General features: G+C 36.7%; 1 protein-coding gene across 1 annotated transcript in view; it reads right to left on the bottom strand.

Annotated features, from left to right (window-relative positions):
- GFPT2 (glutamine-fructose-6-phosphate transaminase 2) overlaps positions 1 to 23,945 on the bottom strand; it is a 123,086-nt gene extending 99,141 nt beyond the window's left edge. Inside the window, exons 1-2 of the mRNA XM_053717235.1 lie at positions 23,813 to 23,945; positions 1,372 to 1,479 (exon numbers count right to left, since the gene is read on the bottom strand). Coding sequence (XP_053573210.1) covers positions 1,372 to 1,479; positions 23,813 to 23,819 — 115 coding nt within the window. The 5' untranslated portion in view covers positions 23,820 to 23,945. The remainder of the gene's footprint in view (positions 1 to 1,371; positions 1,480 to 23,812) is intronic.
- Positions 23,946 to 25,417: the final 1,472 nt, after the last annotated feature.

Here is a 25,417-nt window from a genome sequence, read left to right as displayed (position 1 = left end):
TAGGTGAAATAATATATATGCATAGAATATATTCCCTTATTTGCAGAACATTGGAACGTGAAATATTTACAGAAAATACACAGTCACTTCAGAGAGGTATATGTATGTATCTCAATGTTAAAGCCCTTTACCTGCTTTTTGTTTTCTAACTCCTGAGATCTCATATCTATTAGCCCTTATATCTTTATTTTTATTATTATCTGTTATTTGTAGAGCGCCAACAGATTCTGCAGCGCTATAAAAATTGGCGGAGTACAACAAAACATTTATAGGGATCAAACGGGAAGAGGGCTCTGCCAAGAGTCACACTGTTGTAGTTAGCTCTTAAGAAGGTGATCTACAAACAGTTGGACTCTAAGGCTTACATGCTAAGGGGGTTCAAGAGGATAGCAATGGAGGAGAGGAACTGGTATAAAGAAAGGTAAGTAGGTTGTTTGCATCCCTTAACAGTAGAGTCTTTAGGGGGCGCTTAAAGCTTTCAAAGCTAGGGGATATTCTTGTGGAGCAAGGCCGAGAGTTCCACAAGATTGGAGCCAGTCTGGAGAGGTCCTGTAAATGGGAGTGTGAGGAGGTAACAAGAGAGGAGGAGAGTAAGAGGTCATGAGCAGAGCGAAGAGAACGGGAGGGAGAATATCTGGAGACAAGGTCTGAGATATAGGGGGGAGCAATGCAGTTGAAGGTTTTGTATGTCAGAGTGAGAATTTTGTGTTTAATCTTAGAGGCAAGAGGAAGCCAGTGAAGGGATTGGCAGAGAGGTGCAGCAGATGAGGAGCGACATGTAAGGAAGATGAGCCTGGCAGAGGCATTCATTATGGATTGTAAAGGAGCTAGGCAGCAGCTGGGGAGACCAGCGAGGACAGAGTTGCAGTAATCAAGGAGGGAAAGGATGTGAGAGTGGATTAAAATCTTAGTTGTGTCTTGTGTAAGGAAATGTCTAATTTTAGAGATGTTTATAAGGTGGAAGCAGCAGGCTTTAGCTAAAGACTGAATGTGAGGAGTGAAAGATCTATTGTGTGCAATATTTTTTTTAATAATTTTTATTAGATGGTGTTATCATGAGTGTAACTATATTTTGTAATGTATTTTTGATGTATGTTGTGACACTTTTTTGTTTCACGAACAGTTAACCAGAGCTCTGAGTACATGGTAATCCTTCTAGCGTAAATCGTGATTGCTTTAACTTGTAATATTAGTGGAAAATCCGACACGTGCTAACCACCATGATAAAACCCCTTATCACTCTCACGTAACTGTTAAGTCACCACTCATAATCTGGCCCTTGATCAGATTAATACATATTATACATATTCTGACCGTAATTTTGTACTCTTTTTCATGCATATTAAAGGGAAAAGTCATAATATACTGTACCTGCTGAATCGTATCCCCTATATTCTAGTCTTTGTAGTCCCACTATGAGAGTCTCTATAATTTCTCTTCTGGTACGTGGAACACAGTAGTTCAGGTATGCAAAAATTCCTGTAAAATAAATAAAAATACATAAATACACCATATATATATATATATATATATATATATATATATATATATATATATATATATATATATATATATATATATATATATATATACACACATTTATTACACAATAAAAAAGTATAGGAAGAAGCTGTCGCAAGCTATTTTAGCATTTATTTACTCACACATTGAACAATTTTAATATCTACAGTGAACAATGGACCAATCAGAGCCATGCAAGAATTATTTATTTACATTTCTGTTTTCAATTCGTAACACCAGATGAAACAGATTATACTAGTTCACATGTCTTTGTGTAATTTCCAACTATCATGCAGTGTAGCTGAGGTTTCCTTTGTCTGCTGGAAGATAATATTAATCTTAAAAATACCATCCATGCTACTCTTGTATATCTTGCATGACCAAATTACAGAAACAAATAATCTGTAATATACAAATTATAATAACCCCTTTAGAAGAATATTGTTTTTCTAATCTTTAGCCACAACTTTTAAAAATTAAAAAAAAATCTGTTTGTACATAGAATTTGATGCTTTGGTGCTGTTATTATTAATTCACAGGGTTTGTTGTTTTTTTTTTTAAACCTACTGTACTGCTTGTGGGATACTCCTCTATCAGACCAAACTCGACCAGTAGTCTTGTTATCCCATCGTTGAGCCAGAATGATAGGGAATATACCAGAGCAGAGAAAGTTAGGTAAGATGAGGAAGGCGGCACTCACCACAGGCTAGACAGTCCCCAGCGGCAACAGCAAAGCAGTCCAAGGCAAATCACTAAAATGGTCAGACAGGCACTGGCTTGGCAACAGTAAAGCAATCCAAGGGCAAACCACTAGAATAGTCAGGCAGGCAGGGTTCGGCAACAAAGAGGCAATCCAGAACAACAGGGGTTAATAAGCAGAATAGTCCAGACAAGCAGAGTTCAGCAGCAGTAATCAATCCAGCAATTTATGGGTTAAACAGGCAGAGTAGTCAGACAGGCAGGGTTCAAACACGAAAAGGCTAATTGAAGCAGTGATCTATCACACCCAGGAACACACACAGTAACACCTATACTTGGCCAGTGATAGATCGTTGTGACAGGACTTACATAGGTGCAGGATTCGCACCACAGGCATCCGGACCGGCATCAGGGAGAGAGGAATATGCGGCGATGACGTCAGCACCGCATGCATCTGGACCCGACACAACCCCTGGCAATGAACAGGTAAGGAGACATTGCACCCCTAGCAACGGCTAGAGCAGCGCGGCGTGACCTAGCCCCCTTCTCAAGGGTTCCCTCGGGAACCAGAGTCAGCCTCAAAGGATGAGCAGCATGTAATCTGAGGACCAAGGAAGGGGCATGCTCATCATGAGCAGGAACCCAGGAAAGATCTGCCACAGAGTAACCCTTTGTGACAGGGTTGACATAGACGAATATGTTCAGTAGAGATCCAAACACGTTCACCCACTGGGATGGCACGTACAGAAGCTTTATGAGGATCAGCAAACTTCTTATATCTAGAGGCAGCTGAATGTAGCTGAGAGCGAATACGTTGCCAATGAGTGGTGAGTCCAGTGACCTGTCGGGTCTGCAGCAGGAACCCTAGTGGACTGAGCAGAAAGAGGGAAGACACGAGGTTGATACCTTGCTTGAGATGGAGAACATCTAAGAGAAGAGTGCCAATGAGTGTTTCTTGCCAGCTCAGCTAGGGGTAACAATTCAGACCAGTTTATATGGCGAGCTTTGACAAAGGCTCTAAGGTAAGCTTCAAGATCCTGGTTTACTCTCTCAGTTAGTCCATTGGTCTGACGATGATAGCCAGACGACAAGGAAACAGTGGTTCCAAGCAACTTACAAAGGCTCTCCAAAAGGTAGAGGTGAACAGTGGACCTCTGTCGGAAACAATATTCACAGAAGTGCCATGAAGTCATACCACATGCCATGTCAATTCCCATGGTTGTTTGGGAATGGACAATGGTTGGAGCAAGCCAGGAGGCAAGGATCGGGGAGTTTTGTTGGCAGCACAAGTTGTGTAGGCTTTCACAAAATCCTGAGCGTCAGACTTCTTAGTAGGCCACCATACTTGTTGGGGAAGACGCTTAAAAGTCCTAGTCAAACAAGGATGTCTTGATAGTTTACTATCATGAGCCCAGGATAGCACAGGGGTGCATAGGTTCAGAGGCACAAAGAGGATATAGGAGGCCACGGGGGCTCCAGGAGGTTTACTAGACTGGGCACATTGTTATCTTTGCAGAAGGGTGGTATTTAGTTGAGCAACCACACAGGAGGGAGGAATGATGTGTTCAATAGGAGCTTCAGAGGAGTCACTTTAGTGATGGAACTGATGGGAAAAGACGTCCGCCTTCTTGTTCTTGGTCCCAGGAAGATAAGAGACCACAAAGTTAAAATGTGAAAAGAACAAGGCCCATCTGGCCTGTCGAGGATTGAGTCAATGAGTAGTCTCTAGATAAGTCAGATTCTTGTGGTCGGTAAAAATCTGAATGGGATTGGCGGTGTCCTCTAACCAATGACGCCATTCAGTCAAAGCCATCTTAATGGCTAAGAGTTCACAATTACCCACATCGTAATTACTCTCAGCAAGAGTAAAGCATTTAGAGAAAAAGGCTACAGGGTGTGACTCGGAAGTCAAAGGATCCCTTTGGGTTAGAATTGCTCCAGCCCATATCTCGGAGGCATAAACCTCTAAAGTGAACTGCAGGTCAAGATCAGGATGGTGGAGCAAAACAGAAAGCCTTTTTCAGACAAGAGAAGGCATTTATGGCTTCAGAAGGTCAATATTTACAGTCTTTGTTCTGTTTTGTCAATTCAGTGAGAGAAGAGACTGTTTGTTAAAATACATAATGCATAACACGCCTGAGGAAACGGCGTGTTATGCCGAGAAACGCATTGCATGTTTAGGGGGATATTGAAATACCCCTATTCCACTCTTTTGTATTTTGTTTTTAATTTGTTTTCATAATAAATACCATTTATGAGGAAAAATAACTCTGAGTGGACACACCTTGCCTGCCTGCTTTCATTGTTATCATATGGGAGCTTAACCATTAAGACATCCTTGTATTTGGATACTGCTTATTGGGAAGACCTTCCTTGGGGTGAACTGACACACCTTCCCTCAATTTGCTAGCCTGCTTCTACCAGCACATTGGTGTGCTAAGCCAGCAACTGAGTACCCATTTGGTACTTTGCAAAGTAGATATAACTGTACTCTGAGTGATCTGCACATATAGTGCTTGATTTGTCTATGCTTCATCCTTTTACTGCAGCACCCGGGCAATTCTAGTTGTGGGTGAGCTGTTACACCTGACAAATCTACAGCCTGCACCTACCAGCACATTGGTGTGCTCCACGAATATGTGAGTACCCACTTGGCTCTTACTATAGTGTGTTTTCACACAAACTTGATAATATTACACATGAGGCGCCCCTCTGTTCTTCCTTATTTCTTATACTGAAGGAAGGTTTGGAGGAGTCTGTATACTGGCTATGGGGATGCAGAGCAGAGAAGTGGCTTTAGCAAGGCAGGAGTGGAAACAGGAGGTATCCCAGGAGGCCAGTTGTCAGCCCAGTCAAACTGTGGATTGTGTACCCGAAGCCAAGGAAGACCAATGATGACAGGCTGTGCTGGGGAATGAATGACCTCGAACTGCAGCTGTTCAGTATAAAGGACTCCCACAATCAGGGTTAGGGGTATTGACTCAAAATGGATCAACCCTGAACCAAGGGGGGTGCCATCCAGAGTACTTATTTTGAGACAATGTATTTTCTGCAAAAGAGGCAAACCAGCTTGAATCATGAAATGGTGGTCCAGGAAGTTTCCAGCTGCCCCTGAATCAATAAAGGCTTGAGTGTGGACAGTATTCTGAAGGAAGGTAAGGGTAACAGGTACCAGGATCAGAGAGGAGTGAGGGGATTTAGTAGAGATCATGCTTAATGGTACCCCTGTGTTATCCCCTAAGCTTTGGCTTTTCCCGGCCGAATGTCACAGTCCTTTAGTTGGATCCACAATAAAAGCATAGTCTCAATCTCCTTCTTCTCTGTCTTTCAGACTCTGAAGGTTTGAAGGAGGAGAGAACAATGGGTTCCTCCACTGAGATAACTGGAGCTACTGAGGGGGTAGAGGATACTGCCAAAACCGGACGAATAAGAGGATGGAAGGACCCTCCTTGTTCTGTCTCTCTCAGCTTGTCTCTGCTGAAAGTGAGAGTCCAGACTGATACAAAGCATTATAAAGTCATCCAAAGAAGAAGGAATATCACTATAAGTGAGTTCATGTTTGATGCGTTCATGCAGACCCCTCCTAAAGGCTGCCTTGAGAGCACTGCTATCCCAAGTGGTTTCAAATGCCAAGGTGCAAAACTCGATGGCAAATTGTCCCACAGTTCTATTGCCTTGGCGGAGGTCCAGGAGAGAAAATTCTGAAGCAGAGGTACAGCTAGACGTCCCAAACACAGAAGGTAATGCAGAAATGAAATCATTAGCATTATACAGGAGTGGAGCATTCTGTTCCAAAAGGGGAGAGACCCAGGCTAGGGCCTTGTCTTTCAGTAAGGAAATAATAAAGGTGACCCTTGACTAGTAAGACAGAAAGGTGTGAGGATTATTGCGGAACTGCAGCCTGCATTGGTTACGAAAACCCCTGCAATCAGTAGTACCTTCATACTTGTCAGGCAAAGGTATCCAGGGTATACTTTTAGAAGCAGATGAAGAAGTCACAGTACTAGGAGTAGGGACTGGCGGTGAGACAACAGGAGCGGTATTCCTCGCTGTAACTAGTAAGGAGAGTTGAGCGGTAATAGCCTCTAGCTTGGAATCCATATTCTGCAACTGTGTGGTTTGGGTTCGCAACATATGTCCCTGAAGATAAACAGCTCTTGCCACCTCATCTGGCTACATGGCCGAAGTATAATGTAATGCTCGTGGGATACTCCTCTATCAGACCGAACTCGGCCAGTAGTCTTGTTATCCCGGCGTCAAGCCGGAATGATAGGGAATATCCCAGACCAGAGAAAGTTAGTAAGATGAGGAAGGCAGCACTCACCACAGGCAGGACAGTCCCCAGCAACAACGGCAGAGCAGTCGAAGGCAAATTACTAGAATGGTCAGACAGGCAAAGCTTGGCAACAGTAAAGCAATTCAAGGGCAAACCACTAGAATGGTCAGGCAGGCAGGGTTTGGCAATGGTAAAGCAGTCCAACTTGGGCACACCACTAGAATGGTCAGGCAGGGTTCGGCAACAAAGAGGCAATCCAGAACAACAGGGGTTAATAAGCAGAGTAGTCAGACAAGCAGAGTTCAGCAGCAGTAATCAATCCAGCAATTTAGGGTTTAAACAGGCAGAGTAGTCAGACAAGCAGGGTTCAGCAGCAGTAATCAATCCAGCAATTTAGGGGTTAAACAGGCAGAGTAGTCAGACAGGCAGGGTTCATACATGAAAAGGCTAATTGAAGCAACGATCTATCACACACAGGAGCACACAAAGTAACAACTATACTTGGGCAGTGATAGATCATTGTGATAGGACTTAAATAGGTGCAGGATTCATGCCACAGCTTTTATAAAGTACAAATGCATACCCCACAACTGTCCTGATTTTCACTGGACAGTCCCGATTTTAGGGGTCTGTCCCACTGTCCCGGGTTGCTAGCCATCTGTCCTGCATTTCCCCATGCATTATAAAAAAAATGTTTTGTTTTTTAAATTCTATTGGGCCCATACTCAGAAGCAGCTTTTCTCTCCCAGGGTTATATACCTGTTAGATTCCCTGTGGAAAAGGAATGGTGTGTGGGTTAAGCAGCAGTAAGAAGGCTGTAAACCCTCTGACCTCAGTTAATGGTGACCTCTAACCTCTGGTAGTGATGATGTCTAATTCCTGGTGATAATACTAGCAGGCCTTTAGTTTTATACGATGAGCAGTGCTAACACCAGGGTAACGAACAGTGGCAGCTTCAGACTGCTAGCTAATGTGCTTGCCAACACCTGGACCCCATACAATGAATTCCAGATACCCATATATTCTGTAGTGTGTGTGTCTATTTGTATCTATAAGTGTGTATCTGCATGTATAAGTGTATGCTATGTAGCGTGTGTATCTGTATGTATAAGTGCATGTATGTATCTGCATGCATAAGTGTATGCTATGTAGTGTGTGTCTGCATATATAAATGTAAGCTATGTAGTGTGTGTGTATCTGCATGTATAAGTGTATGCTATGTAGTGTGTGTGTTTGTATCTGCATGCATAATTGTATGCTATGTAGTGTGTGTGTGTGTGTATCTGCATGTATAAGTGTATACTATGTAGTGTCTGTGTATCTGATGAATAAGTGTATGCTGTGTAGTGTGTGTGTCTCTGCCTGTATAAGTGTATGCTATGTAGTGTGTGTGTGTGTGTGTGTGTATCTGCATATATAAGTGTATGCTCTGTAGTGTGTGTGTATCTGCATTTGTAAGTATATGCTATGTAGTGTGTGTGTGTATCTGCATGTATAAGTGTATGCTGTGTAGTGTGTGTGTGTGTATCTGAATGTATAAGTGTGTGCTGTGTAGTGTGTGTGTATCTACATGTATAAGTGTATGCTATGTAGTGTGTGTGTGTATCTGCATGTGTAAGTATATGCTATGTAGTGTGTGTGTGTATCTGCATGTGTAAGTATATGCTATGTAGTGTGTGTGTGTGTATCTGCATGTGTAAGTATATGCTATGTAGTGTGTGTGTGTATCTGCCTGTATAAGTGTATGCTGTGTAGTGTGTGTGTGTGTGTATCTGCATGTATAAGTGTATGCTGTGTAGTGTGTGTGTGTGTATCTGCATGTATAAGTGTGTGCTATGTAGTGTGTGTGTATCTACATGTATAAGTGTATGCTATGTAGTGTGTTTGTGTATTTGCATGTGTAAGTATATGCTATGTAGTGTGTGTGTGTATCTGCCTGTATAAGTGTATGCTGTGTAGTGTGTGTGTGTATCTGCATGTATAAGTGTATGCTATGTAGTGTGTTTGTGTATCTGCATGTGTAAGTATATGCTATGTAGTGTGTGTGTATCTGCATGTATAAGTGTATGCTGTGTAGTGTGTGTGTGTATGTGTGTATCTGCCTGTATAAGTGTATGCTATGTAGTGTGTTTGTGTATCTACATGTATAAGTGTATGCTATGTAGTGTGTTTGTGTATCTGCATGTGTAAGTATATGCTATGTAGTGTGTGTGTATCTGCATGTGTAAGTATATGCTATGTAGTGTGTGTGTATCTGCATGCATAAATGTATGCTATGTAGTGTGTGTGTGTGTATCTGCATGTGTAAGTATATGCTATGTAGTGTGTGTGTATCTGCATGCATAAATGTATGCTATTTAGTGTGTGTGTGTATCTGCATGTATAAGTGTATGCTGTGTAGTGTGTGTATCTACATGTATAAGTGTATGCTATGTAGTATGTGTGTATCTGCATGTGTAAGTGTATGCTATGTAGTGTGTGTGTGTATCTGCATGTGTAAGTATATGCTATGTAGTGTGTGTGTATCTGCATGCATAAATGTATGCTATGTAGTGAGTGTGTGTGTGTATCTACATGTATAACAATGTTTCTTTTAGATACTGGTGCTGCACATTGTTAATACATATAGATTAGACATTATGCAGAATGTATATATATATATATATATATATAAATATATATATATAGAGAGAGAGAGAGAAAGAAAGAGAGAGAGAGAGAGAGAGAGAGAGAGAGAGAGAGAGAGAGAGAGAGAGAGAGAGAGAGAGAGGGAGAGAGTTATCCATATGGAACTGCGCACATTGGGGCCTATCTATCAAGCTCCAGGTCCGCCAGACTTCGCTGAATACGGTGAACAATACGCTCGCCGTATTCATCATTGCACCAGCAGCTCACAAGAGCTGCTGGTGCAACGCCGCCCCCTGCAGAATCGCGGCCAATAGGCGGCCAGCAGGGGGGTGTCAATCAACCCAATCGTACTCGATCGGGTTGATTTCCGGCGAAGTCTGTCCGCCTGCTCAGAGCAGGCGGACAGGTTATGGAGCAGCGGTCTTTGTGACCGCTGCTTCATAACTGCTGTTTCTGGCGAGTCTGATGACTCGCCAGAAACACGGGGCATCAAGCTCCATTCAGAGTTTGATACATATGCCCCATAGTCCGCTGATATCAATAAAAATCACACACACAGACATTTAAGTTATCTCAAGCACAATAAACCTATGATTACCCATGATTACAGTACTTAATATTTGCCAAAATATATTTGCAAAGAGTGGCTTAATATTTTATGTGACCAAAAGAAAAAAAAATGAGATTTATTTATAATTTGATTTATAAACAATGTAAGTTTTAAAAATTAACTTATTTTTTTCTATACTTAAGATTCATATATCATAAATTATCTCTTAATTGCATGGAGCCATAGAAAGATACTGTTAAATCTACCAGATCTCTTTGGCAGCAAAAGAGTTAACATGAACAAAATTATTTTGAAACAGATATAACAGATATACTGATATTTAAATAAGAAAGATATAAAAACAGCTAGGAAAATGTATTGAAAGTTTAAATGTAGATTCTAACTCAATATAATAAATATATGCTTTGTTTTACAGTAATAATAATCAGATAATATATTTCATGTCATACAGTTTAATTATCAAAAAATATAGTACGTAAAAAGGCAACATTAAAATGATTTATGTTAAACTGTGTGAGCACGATTTCATTAAGTATCTCTGACCATGTCAGGCCTATAAGTGTACCGCAGCGTCTATGGTTGTGCAGTTCCAAAAGAGGCCTCTTGTAGGGCTACATTAACAATGCAACCAGTGTATTAAACTTGTTAAAGGATTCTTGTTTCCAAGGAACATTAGTTAAACCAGTCCACGTAAAACTAGCAGCTTTACTCAAGAGACTGTAAATCTGAATTTATATCTACAGTGTATCCTTTTTTCAGTAAGTTGAGAATGTCTTTCAGTATTGTTTGATGTCAGAGATAGATTCCATATACTTTTAATACCAGTATCAGCCTAAGCATCTCCCATAGATATAATAAATAAAGAACAATTTAAATGTACTGCCGCTCACTGTTTACACATTTTATATTACTTAACCGAAAACATAATTACAAAGATACATTTTTATTGTAATGGAGTTCTAGACCATACAACAAGAATAATACCTAATTAAACACAATAGTTTAGTCCAATGATAGTGCCAGGGAATATTTTCTACAATTTATCATTATTGCCATAATCCCTGTGAGAAGCTTTGTATATGAATGGGGAAATTATGATATTTTTTTTTTACCAGCACAAATTCATTTTCTGCTGCTAACTTTAGTATGTTGGTATGTGGCATTAGTTTAACATAAAATATAAAAACAAGGCTGAAAACAAATAGGAAAATAACCTTATTATTATGTACAATGTACACACATAACAGAATCATAATATAAAAACAAACTGGGTTGTGAGAATAATGTATAAAAGTGAAAAGTTGAATTAAATATAAATGTATATCAGTGAGGTGTTTAATATTATTAAGTGCAAAAAATTACTTGATTTCCTAAACAGACTTTTGTAAATAAACTAGTAAAACATAAAGAAGTGATAGTAAATCCTAGCGTTTGTGAAACACTAGGATTTACCAAATTACCAGTGCAACAAATAAAGGGGACTTTCATTCATGAAGTATAAAATACTTCATGCTGAAAGTTCCTTTATTTGTTTCCAGCGTTCGCCTTGCTGAGCGCCTCAGGCCACTCATGGCAGAACGCTATTTTGCACGGAGGTACTCTTAGCCAACAGATATGCAGGACAGCTGGCATTATGCTGGATAGCTAGCACACTATTGGCTAAGAGTACCACAGTGCAAAATAGCGTTCTGCCGTGGGCGGCCTAAGGCACTCAGCACGGCAAACACTGCAAACAAATAAAGGAACTTTCAACATTAAGTTTTTTATACTTCATGACTGAAAGACCCCTTTATTTGTTGCACAAACGCTAGGATTTACTGTCACTTTAAGTTTCATATTTTAATGGAATTTTACTTCACCATCATTTTGTACAATAATGTAATCTAGTTTTAAAATAATTTATCTTTAAAACTAACCCAAAACTAGGAAAAGTTTGTACAGTGCTTGGGTCAAATAGTAAATTTAATTTCACCTCCCCCCTTTAATTTTAGCTCGTAAATGTCTCATTTCTCAAAACTGAATGCCTTGGGATTATGCACCCCGCTAGATAACAAGGGATAACTTATTTGCAATAAAATGAATCAATAAAATATTATGCCATAGAACTACCATTCAAATTTTGCTGATACAGATAAAGGCCTGGTTACCCTTAGCCAGAATACATCCTTGCTTGGGGTATGAACCTACAGTATATAGATTTTGACTTTGATGACAAATAACCCACAGAGAACAAGTCTGCCTAAAATTTCTTAAAAGTGGAAATTAATTTAGTTTGTAGGATATGCCACTATTTGGCAAACTCACTTGACTAAGATTTCATCACAAACCCATGTAAATTGATATATAAGCACTATTCCTTTTTGAATATTTAATATATTTTTAATTGGATTTTTATTTATATTTTCTTTCTGAACCATTTATGCCATTTAAGCGTTTCTTAATTACTTTGATATAAGGGGCTAAAAGCACTAAAGCTTGTTTTGAAACATACTGCTGTTGTGATGTTTGTGAGGACACTTGCAGAATTAGGAAATGTTGACATCCACCAAATACTCTGCAGCTCATTTTGGCGCTCAATTTTTTTGTTTCAGAACACTAGACAGCACTTTATTGGTGGATGAATTTACCCACCAATCCACAAGAATAACCCAGGTTATTCACCAAAAATGGGCCGGCATCTAAACTTACATTCTTGCATTTCAAATAACGATACCAAGAGAAGGAGGGGAATTTGATAATAGGAGTAAATTAGAAAGTTGCTTAAAATTGCATGCTCTGTCTGAATCACAAAAGAAAAAAATTGGGTTCAGTGTCCCTTTAAGGGCCTGATACTTTACTGGCATGAAGAGAAATCACACAAAAAATTTTCAATTTTCAATAAAGTAAGTTAGCTTTAATGCATATATACTTGCAACACAGATTTACATGTACTGGGACTTGTAAGCCTTTTTAAAGGAGAAAGGTCACAAAACCTCCTTAGCTCACACCTTTCTGTCATTGCCAGTAGCATTTCCAGGGGGTGGCTGGGTAGGTACTATATACCTCCTATGATTATTGTAGTTCCACCAATTTTTAAAGGAATCAGTAAAATGGTATTTAAATAAGCAATTTATTAATAAGTCAAATAAAATGTTGACCCCACTCCAGTACCACCCTCCACCATTGATGCAACATTAGCATCACAAATAAATAAAAACTTATTTTTCATAGCTAGACATAATTAACCAAGTTAAAGGGAACAGTCTGCAAGAAAAGAATAACAATATCCTTTTACAAATGTTGCTGAACTAAAGATGCATAGCAAAAAATGACATGGTTCCAACCTTAGCTTAATTTAATTTAATTGTATGTTTATTGTTAATTGTGTTTTTTATTTAAGAAAAATCTGAAAAAACTAGATTCTCATCCAGACATGGAAATCACACACTTTGGCATTATTGTCCTACCCTGCAGCAGCAGAGTGGGCTGATGTGTTCGCTAACCTTGTTATATGGTCTCTTTATTGGCGTAAATGTATTTCCTATGTATGTGATGGATCTGGACAATAAATAAAAACATTTTTTTTTAAAAAAAAGGGAACAGTCTGCAAAACAAAAATAGCACTTATAACCCTACTACCACTCATTCATTTGTTGCATTATGAGTATAACTTTTTACACAGAACTTACCCTGCTGAGCTGAGGAGATTGTGAGGTAAAATATCTTCCTTTTTTACATAGAGATGTTCAGGTGATATTTTCCTGTCAGCTTTTTACAGTTATACTGCATCAGTTTCAAGTGATTTAGCATATGAGTATTATGTCCCTTTAAGTGCAAAAAATTACTTGATTTCCTAAACAGACTTTTGTAAATAAACTAGTAAAACATAAAGAAGTGATAGTAAAGCCTAGCGTTTGTGAAACACTAGGATTTACCAGTGCAACAAATAAAGGGGACTTTCATTCATGAAGTATAAAATACTTCATGCTGAAAGTTCCTTTATTTGTTTCCAGCGTTCGCCTCGCTGAGCGCCTCAGGCCACTCATGGCAGAACGCTATTTTGCACTGAGGTACTCTTAGCCAACAGATATGCAGGACAGCTGGCATTATGCTGGATAGCTAGCACACTATTGGCTAACAGTACCACAGTGCAAAATAGCGTTCTGCTGTGGGCGGCCTAAGGCACTCAGCACGGCAAACTCTGCAAACAAATAAAGGAACTTTCAACATGAAGTTTTTTATACTTCATGACTGAAAGTCCCCTTTATTTGTTGCACAAACGCGAGGATTTACTGTCACTTTAAGTTTCATATTTTAATGGAATTTTACTTCACCATCATTTTGTACAATAATGTAATCTAGTTTTAAAATAATTTATCTTTAAAACTAACCCAAAACTAGAAAAAGTTTGTACAGTGCTTGGGTCAAATAGTAAATTTAATTTCACCCCCCCCCCCTCTCCAATACTAGCTCGTAAATGTCTCATTTATCAAAACTGAATGCCGAGGGATTATGCACCCCGCTAGATAACAAGGGATCACTTATTTGCAATAAAATTAATCAATAAAATATTATGCCATAGAACTACCATTCAAATTTTGCTGATACAGATAAAGGCCTGGTTACCCTTAGCCAGAATACATCCTTGCTTGGGGTATGAACCTACAGTATATAGATTTTGACTTTGATGACAGATAACCCACAGAGAACAAGTCTGCCTAAAATTTCTTAAAAGTGGAAATTAATTTAGTTTGTAGGATATGCCACTATTTGGCAAACTCACTTGACTAAGATTTCATCACAAACCCATGTAAATTGATATATAAACACTATTCCTTTTTGAATATAATTGGATTTTTATTTATGTTTTCTTTCTGAACCATTTATGGCATTTATGCCATTTAAGTGTTTCTTAATTACTTTGATATAAGGGGCTAAAAGCACTAAAGCTTGTTTTGAAACATACTGCTGTTGTGATGTTTGTGAGGACACTTGCAGAATTAGGAAATGTTAAGACATCCACCAAACACTCTGCAGCTCATTTTGGTGCTCATTAGGGGCCTGATATTCAAAACTTTACTGGCATGAAGAGGAATCACACAAAAATGTTTCAGTTTTCAATAAAGTAAGTTAGCTTTAATGCATTTATACTTGCAACACAGATTTACATGTACTGGGACTTGTAAGCCTTTTTAAAGGAGAAAGGTCACAAAACCTCCTTAGCTCACACCTTTCTGTCATTGCCAGTAGCATTTCCAGGGGGTGGCTGGGTAGGTACTATATACCTCCTATGATTATTGTAGTTCCATCAATTCTTAAAGGAATCAGTAAAATGGTATATAAATAAGCAATTTATTAATAAGTACAATAAAATGTTGACCCCACTCCAGTACCACCCTCCACCATTAATGCAACATTCATTAGCATCACAAATTAAAAAAAACAAACTTATTTTTCATAGCTAGACATAATTAACCAAGTTAAAGGGAACAGTCTGCAAGAAAAGAATAACAATATCCTTTTACAAATGTTGCTGAACTAAAGATGCATAGCAAAAAATGACATGGTTCCAACCTTAGCTTAATTTAATTTAATTGTATGTTTATTGTTAATTGTGTTTGTTATTTAAGAAAAATCTCAAAAAATTAGATTCTCATCCAGACATGGAAATCACACACTTTGGCATTATTGTCCTACCCTGCAGCAGCAGAGTGGGCTGATGTGTTCGCTAACCTTGTTATATGGTCTCTTTATTACCGTAAATGTATTTCCTATGTATGTGATGGATCTCGACAATAAATAAAAACAGTTTGCAAAACAAAAAATAGCACTTATAATCCTATTACCACTCATTCATTTGTTGCATTATGATACAGTTACGCAGCAGTGGAGATAAAAAGGCCCAGATAAACAAATCTATACCAGTATACCAGTACAAAAATGGAAAGCACAAAACTGTGCTAGAAACAAAAACCATCAAAACTTTATTAACCTAAAGTAACCTACAACATGGAAAAGGTTGCAACAGAGATTAACAAAATCATTAAACCTCTGGAAATAATAAAGAAATATCTAATCACTAAAAGCACAATCCATGCATGGGTCTTACTCCACAATAGATAGTTTTAGAACTCTGCCCTGCTTGCCCTATATATTGTATGTCCCAGCTTTGCAATGTAAAAAAGAGGAGTACCAAGAATGCATGGTCAGTGAGACCACCTAGTCATTCCCACTAACTTTAATGACCCCTTTCCCAGACCACTCTGACCATGCCACTGACCCACAACACCAGGGCCCCATTAATGAAAGAGTCTCTTAGCAGTTGCACAGACAAGAAGTCATAATTTAATGTTAAGTATTTATATTTCCTCTAAAAACCAAGCCAATCCTATTTTAAATAAAATAATTCACAACTAATCTAGAAAAGACACTGCACAGTTAGTGAAAACGTGTTCCAGGGAGAACCCCTTCCTGGCTTCAATGTGTAGTGGGATTTTGCATTATGAATCAATCAGAAGTCTCCATTCATATATGCAGTGTCTCCACCCACAAAAAAATACAAAAAAATAATGAAAAAGGACAGAAACACAATGATAGTGTATGAATTAAATCAATACGTACTAGCATAAACTCAAAACTGTAAGATCCTCATTACAATTCATAGGGCTCCATGTACTAAGCAGTCAGCGAGCTACCCGCAACAAATCTCGCGTCAAAACTCGCAAACTGATATGTACAAAGTCGTCAACTATGTTCAAACTCGCATCTTTAAAATTGCGAGCGTACTTATCCGCCAAACCTCGCTACCTCTCCATTTTTCACTGTAATTAGACACATTTGACCACCAACTCGCCAAAAACGAATGTACTAAAAAATCTATTTGTCCGCTCGCTACAATTTCCGCTCCCACCTCGTTATTTTTGCCTCGCCACCTTTTAGGTGGCGGGCAAGGTACAAAACAATAGGAAAGTCAATCTAGACGCCAGTCTAGACATATATAAAAGGCAGTAATATCAGCATTGTACAGCATAACTGGCGTCTAATTTGTCTCTCATTTCCATGTACATAAATTGCGCCAAATTTGTCGAATAATTAAAGAGTAATCTATATTTTAAATTTGTATTGTATAGTTGTCAATCTTTATAATTATTTTTATATTAATATTTATATATTATCAGATCCAGATGAAGCCATATCCAAATTGTAAATAAATATTACAAAAATAACGCTCTGTTATCACTCTTCAAAAAATTTTGAACAATAATAAAGTTGTTTAGATAAGTTGAACTTTTATAGGAGCAAAATTCTATTCCCGTGACTACTATGATGTTCGTGACACCTTGCATGTCACGTGTTAATAATTGGCCAGACAATTCAACTGAAAGTTAAGTACATCAGCTTAGTCGCGGGGAGCGAGGCGTCAAATTTATCAATAATCCGCCACTGCTCGCGGCGGGCTAGACTTGTCTATTTATTGGGGGATTATTAGTACACAGTGACAGCGGACACCATTTTGCCCGCGGCGAGTAACGGCGAGTTTATCCGCGTCTAAAATGACGGATGAATTGACGGCTTAGTACATGGAGCCCATAATATTAAAATACATCAAACTATTCATTTTTAAAAATACTTCAGATATTGCCGCTTATTGATACCAAAACTTTACATAATTATACAGTGACACAAACACTTAAAGTCAACCATAAAATACAAGGAAAGCAAATAATATTTTGCAGTATTTTCCATTTTAGATGTATATAAAAAATGAATTCTAAAATACTAACTTGTAAGCACAAATTTCTGTAATGCCTCGGTTTAAAAGAGACTATCATAATGTACAAGTCTATTATGAGGTTTCACATAACCTGGGCACTTTGCGATATTATGCAATTTATAAATGTTCTGTATGAAAATTCAAATTAGACGTTTGCATTTGGATACTTTTGTTAGGATCCAATGCGGAAGGCCTCTCATGGCATTTGGCTCTTTTTAGAGCCAGATTTGTTCTGGTGAAAGTGCGACACACTAAGATTTGTGCAAATCCAGATCTTAGTGTGTTGAACGTTCACAGGAAAAAATCCAGTTCCAAAAATAGACTAACATTGTGAGTGACCACCTTCTTCCACATTAGGATCCTAATGAAGGATTCGAATGATCATGTCTAATTCAAATGGTATGTGTTATATTTACATTCGTTATTATTGAGTACAAAATCTTCATCAAAATATTATCTCATGGAAAACTACTCAGCTATTTTTGGTTTGCAACTGATTTCTGTGCAAATGATGCCAAACGTTTATGCTCCACACCCCTCTCTGCTGTAATATGTTATACTACTTTGTAAGTTTCTGGATTTTTTTCTCACTACCTTATGAGATATATCTGAAAAAAATAGCAATTCCAATTTCCCAATTTTCCACTCGTCCACTTATCCAGTTGCTCATACAATCTTGTTAATTTTGCCATTAGATCATTTCTAGAATGGACCCATTATTACCCTCTAAACACATTTTATTTTTCACTTTCTCATAATTTCCTTTATTGATTACTTTTAGTAATTTGTAATATTTCTCTGTCCAATCAGCAGTAAATAACCCAGACAAATATGAATTTCTGACTAGGGATGGGCGAATATTTTGCAACATTAAAAAAATTAAACAAATTTTAACACGTTTGTTTTTAATTTTGAATGTTTGTACAACATTCTAACATTCGTTTGATGAAATGGAATTTCTAATGCTATCTTTAAATGTAATATTTTATTCAAATTTTCATAATCTGAATATTGCATAGTACGAATTAAATAAAAAAAAAAATTATAAAAATTTAAATCAATATATTTGTAATAGTATTTTTAATGCTTTGTTTAAATGTAATATTTGAATTATGCAATATCCAAAATAGAAACATTTGAATCACTATATTTGTATCTATTGTGTATAAATTTACTAAATTCCTTACCAAATGAACTATTGAACTTCTGAATATTATATGTTAAATCGAAAGCTATCATTGAAATTTTTCACGTGGAAATTCGATCTAATTATGACCCCTTGTAAACGAAGATAACATTAAAAAACGAAAATAGCATTTGATTACTGAATGTTAATGGATTTTTGTTCTTATCTACATAATATTGTCCAAAATGAATGTCCACAGGACTAATTATTCTACCAAGCAAATTGCACTTTCACCACATTCCATCATCCCTATTTCTGACTCTCAACCTCAAGATTTAAACTTATTGTTATGGTTTTCCAAGATGAAATCTATAAATCCATTTTCAAGGACTCTGCATTTACATCCCTGTATCTACTTTGTCTTACCCAAGTCTAGTCTTTGCAATTTCAGTTTACATCAATACATTTTACACTATTTTACTCATTTCTTCTACCAAAGGATTATAGAAGGGATATGCGTAAAAATTAAACTTTCATGCAATTTTAAAATACATTTCAATTTACTTCTGTGACAAAAAGCCTGTTGCTTCCTCTACAGCCCAGCCACTCAAGAGTTAAAAAGACTGTTCCTAGCCACAAGTCCCTTTATTTCTTTTATTTCTGCCCTATTAAACTCTGTTCCCAATCCCTTCAAAAAACACCCTTTACAGGGCATTTTTCTAGCCACTTGAATATGTTTTATTGTACCCACAATACCCTTTACTTATCCTGGCTACACTACCTTGTGAGTACTCAGTAAACACAAAATTAAACAAAATTTCACAGCATGTGTGGCGGAACGAGAGCTTTAAAATAATACTAGACAATTGGGAGTGCTCACTTTAGATGCCAGGTGCTTCACTATTAAAGGTACTGGATTTAAAAGAGGGCGGGGCTAATTGTTATGCCCTAGAAAGCTTATCCCCCCGGCAGGATCTGGATACAAGGGGAGAGAGCAGTGGGCTGTATGTAATGGATTTTGCATGTTTCACTTTAAACCTTGTACTGTATAAAAACTCTGTGTCGTGACCATTAAGGGACATTAAACATTTTGAGATGGTAATATAAAATGATAAATCTTATATATAAAAAAACTCTCAATATACTTTCATTATTATTTTTTTGTCCCAAGTAATTCCATTCTGAAATTGTGAGCATTTCAGTTCCTGTTAGAAATGGAAATTTCTAACACACTCTAGTAACCTAATTAAAACTGTCCTTAATTGGCCACAGAGAAAGTAACCTAAGTTACAACATGGCAGCTCCCAATGTTTTATAGACACTAAAACTTTACACTTATTTTGTCACTATTTAAACAACTAATGAAACTTTAAAAAATACATCTACATGTTAGTCATGGACTAATCTTTTCTATGAATGCATCACTCTATCTAGCATGTATTTAGTGTTTAATGTCCCATTAACGGACAGTCTACTCCAGAATTGTTATTGTTTAAAAAGATAGATAATCCCTTTTTGACCCATTCCCCAGTTTTGCACAGCCAACATGGTTATATTATATATATATATTTACAGACTTGCCTTTAGCCAATTAGTGCTGTGTCCTGCACAGCTCCATGGGAGTGAGCACAATGTTATCTATTTGGCAAACATAAATTAGCAGTCTCTTGTTGTGAAAAGCTAATAAAAAAGCATGTGATAAGAGGCTGTCTGTAGTTGCTTAGAAACAGGCAGAAATTTAGAGGTTTAAATGTTATAAAGTAAATTAATATAACAATGTTGGTTGTGCAAAGCTGGGAAATGGGTAGTAAAGGGCCTATCTATATTTCTAAACAATAACAATTTTGGTGTTCCTTTACAACAATTTTGGTGTTTGACTGTTCCTTTAAAATGAGTTACTCTCTACAGCACTAAGTCTTATCTGGTTTGTATGGAAGGGAAATAGCTTCTTTCACTTCAGATCTTAATCACTGTGTATAGGGTTACTAGCTGTGAAGTACTCCCAAAATCAGGAACACTGGTCTCTATAGGTCTCTGGTGGCTCTTGGAGAAGGGTGTGCAGCTCAGCAGGACTGCTCTGCACCTCACCTCTGGGTAAAATCTCCCAAGTCCCATCACAACTTCTATTATCAAATCTACTTCTTTCTTCATTGTAGAAAACCATACTTAGGTGCAGGACAAACAATATAGTACAGCGAAAGCTAGCTCCCAGTAGTGCATTGCCGCTTTAGAGCTGAGCTGACTTTAACTGTGTGTTTATTTCAACTGTAGGGGTTAAATGCTTTAACACATACATTTTCTTTTTGCACTTTCAAAAGAACTTTGAAGTATAATTTACTTTAAAAACACACACATAAAATGAAAAACAAAACAAAAAAGTGGCAAAAAAATATCATATAGTAGACATCCTAAAAAATAATTATCCAGGGTTAAACAAAAAATTGGCTTTGAACAGAATTTCTAAACTTGAATCCTATAAAAAAAAACCACAAATATATTGTATATACGAGAGTAAGATGTATTTTCACCGAAAGACAGGTTTAAAGAGACTTTGGCCAACATTACACACAAGCTGAAAAGCTTAGTAAGTCATTTTATGAAAAATTACTTTTTTCATGTTTCAGAGGTAAAAATGATTGTTGATTTACCTATTTCCTCTCACTTGGTACTGTTAGTAGATGAAATGTTATCGAATCATTTAAAATAGAAAATTTTCTTGTTTAGAATGTTAAGAACCTGTAAGAGTATATTTACTGGAATTTTAGGTTGTTCTTGTGGGAGGGGCTACAAAAGCCACACCTCTAAAGCTATATAAACTAAATTTAATTATTTACAAAATGTCAGCATCTTATAAACATAGAAATTTGAATGCAAATTATTATTATAGACAGCAACAAGTAGAAGGGGTAAAAGCTTCCTTGGATATATGCCTGGTGTCTGAACCTGGAAAGGGGTTTATTGCAACTGCTTTTCAACCTAAAAGTGCATAAGATCCCTTACTGGAATATGGAAAAATTCCCTCTTTCAAATTAGCAAATGGTCAAATTTACCTCAAATATTAACTGACAGCAGTTTTCTATCCAGTTAGGCTAAAATTAAAAGTAAAAGTGTGAAACAATAAATCTGTGCTCCTCTATGCCAAACAGATGTGAAAATCCATGAGACCCTTGTTTGAAAGAGGACAACCTCATTCTTCCCATGGTCACATGACCCTGCAAAAAACAACCAAAGTAAAACTTTTAAATTTCAGCATGTCTGCTTTAAAGTTCCTAATAAGAGTGCAGAACAAATATCTGCCAAAAGTAAACTCCTGATTTAAAAAAAAAAAATTGACTCTCCTATTTGAATACTAAGTCATATATGCATCTAGAATAGATAAATGGATAATATGTTTAAAGGGGAATTCCACCAAAAATTGAAGCATATATCAGTGCATTTCACTTTTGAATAGAGGCATTTTTCAATATTCTTGTTAAAACTATCACTGTTTAAAGTGACAGGTTTAACTGTGCATGCGCACATGAAGCATATCTAAATATACTTCTTGCACCAGTATTTTGAACAGTGTGCTCAGAGAACTGGCGGTGCCTTGGCAATGACTTTATTTACCTACATGATACCAGTAACTGCCAGCTCTCTGTGCAGACACACTGTTTAAAATGTTGGTGCTTCAATCATATTTAGATATGCTTTATGTGCAAATAGACAGTAAACGCTCACACTGTAAACAGCAATAGCTTTTACTAGATGCATTTTTGCTAATACAATTGTATTGCAAAAATGCTTCTTTTTAAAGGTGAAATGTATTGATTCATTTTTTGGATGGAATTTCCCTTTAATTCACAATCCTAATTAAGCAAATGTGGGGTTGCAAAAAAAGAGGTCCCTCATTTGAAAGAGTTGCACCCAATTGTTTTATACAAAGGTATTTTATAAGTATATCACTTTCAGGTGATTGATATAGTAGTACCGATTACCTGGTAATCACTATACACATTACACACTTATTTTTACCAGGCAGGAGACAAAATGTGTAGAAGAGTAGGCTTACTTTTTAGTAAAATAGTACTGTTATATACTTGGCATATCTTTAGCAAAAAAGTTTAAGGAGGCTGATGTCCAGATGTTTAATGTTCCCAGTTGATGTAAGCTGATACTAATCACCATCCCCTGCAAAGATCTCAGTGACGCAGTCTGGTTTTAATTCACTCTTTTTGCAATTACCAGTTTTGTTGGAATTTCCTGAATAGTGACAGTATACCATGCTTAACCTGATCTTAGAAGGTGTGGTGTGTTTCAGTGTATTACGACAATGACACTGTCACATTCTTACCATATTTATCACTGGTGTGTGTCTATATATATACTTTTTTGTATATATATATATATAGATAGATAGATAGATAGATAGATAGATAGATAGATAGATACTGCTCTTTAAACGTTAAACCAACAATTTAGCTAAGCAATATACATTATTATTACAGATTCACACAAGTTTAAAATATATTTTGACAATCAAAATCCTTTTAGGAACAAATCACAAAGTATGCAAATGTTACTATTCTAATTTTTTTTTATCGAAATTATACTCTGTTTACATTTGTTAAATCCTGTATAAAAGAGATTCCTAGTTGTATTTGGTCGCAGTCATAATAGACAAAAAGAATTGCTGTGTTGTGCCCCCTTTTTAAACTTCAAGTGGAGCCAACTATATGCCCTGGCACATCTGGCAGAGGGACAGGAAGCTGCTAACACACAGATTTCACTTTAAGTGCAAATAAACTTAGTGTAACACAGTAGCAGATAGACTAAAAAAAAAAACTCTTCTCTGCAAGATTCTCATATTTTAAAACGTTCACCCTTTACTTAGTTTCCATCCCTAACAAAAATGAAAGAGAATTATGAGCAGCATTAGACCTCCCAGAATGTCCCTTATACAAAGACCATAGGTCAAATGTATATAAATAAACATCGTTTCCCATTTTCTTGACGTTTAATTGATATTGTTTTTCAAACAATTTGCTGCTGAATCATTGCTGTTTTGTTGAAAAACAGAAAATTCCATAAATGCATCTCTAGTTTCTAAACAAAGAAATAATTTTAGTACTCAGGATGAACACGTTATAATCATGAAATGGCAGCAAATCAATTTAGTTAGCACTGCATATCTTATTAAAAGAAAACTAGTCTTAAACAAGTTAATGTATCAAACACATATAAGCCAGATACACTTACCACACATTGTATACGATGCTGTACACAGGTCACCAAACTAAAGACAGAAAAAGTGCTCACAAAGGGAACTGTGTGGCAGAAATCAGTCCAATGCTAACTATTCCGGGCTGCTGTCTGCACAAAAACCTCCACATCATCTGAGCAGAACTGAAGCTTTTATAGGAGCTGCAAGAGAAGGGCTGGTCAGTCTGTACTCTCATTGGTTACTATTTCCAAGGCAACTGTTCAGGTCATTTACTGACAGGATGAGGAAATAAGTTTTATAAAGTACGTATATTATAATGCTAGATATATTATTTCTCAGGGTAAAATAATTTTGAAGGGATCACATACAATGGAGCAAATTCCCAACTACATTCAACTAAAGGAGACATATAATCTATCTATCTATCTATCTATCTATCTATCTATCTATCTATCTATCTATCTATCTATCTATCTATCTATCTATCTATCATCATCTATCTCTTCTATCTCTATCTATCTATCTATCTATCTATCTATCTATCTATCATCTATCTATCTATCATCAATCTATTTTATCTATCTATCTATCTATCTATCTATCTATCTATCTATCTATCTGTCTGTCTATCTATGTCAATCTGTCTACCTACCTGCTTCTCTATCTATCTATCTATCTATCTATCTATCTATCTATCTATCTATCTATCTATCTATCTATCATCTATCTATCCTATCTATCTATCTATCTATCTATCTATCTATCTATCTATCTGTATGTCTATCTATCTATCTATCTATCTATTCTATCTATCATCTATCTATCATCAATCTATTTGTATCTATCTATCTGTCTGTCTGTCTATCTATGTCAATCTGTCTACCTGCTTCTCTATCTATCTATCTATCTATCTATCTATCTATCTATCTATCATCTATCTATTCTATCATCTATCTATTCTATCTATCATCTATCTATTCTATCTATCATCTATAATCTATCTATCTATCTATCTATCTATCTATCTATCTATCATCTATCTATCATCAATCTATTTTATCTATCTATCTATCTATCTATCTATCTATCTATCTATCTATCTATCTATCTATCTATCTATCTATCTATCTGTCTGTCTGTCTATCTATGTCAATCTGTCTACCTACCTGCTTCTCTATCTATCTATCTATCTATCTATCTATCTATCATCTATATATCTATCTTTTAATCTGTCTGCCTACCTGCATATTGGTCAATCAATCAATCAATCAATCAATCCACCTACGTATCTATCTATCTATCTATCTATCTATCTATCTATCTATCTATCTATCTATCTATCTATCTATCTACACATCTTTTAATCTGTCTGCCTACCTGCATATTGGCCAATCAATCAATGAATCAATCAACTCACCTACATATCTATCATCTATCTATCTATCTATCTATCTATCATCTATCTATCTATCTATCTATCTATCTATCTATCTATCTATCTATCTATCTTTGAATGTCTACCTACCTGTGTGTCTGGCTCTCAATAAATTAATGAATCAGCTCTTGCTGTCAGCGGAGAGATTGCACTATAGCCCGATGCCTTCAGCAGTGAGGCATGTTGTAATAAAGCGTCTGGTCAC

Source organism: Bombina bombina, chromosome 6 (genome assembly GCF_027579735.1).
Source record: "Bombina bombina isolate aBomBom1 chromosome 6, aBomBom1.pri, whole genome shotgun sequence".
Taxonomy (NCBI): Eukaryota; Metazoa; Chordata; class Amphibia; order Anura; family Bombinatoridae; genus Bombina; species Bombina bombina.
The sequence above is the reverse complement of the archived record's forward strand: the minus strand, read 5'-3'. Positions and strand labels throughout refer to the sequence as shown.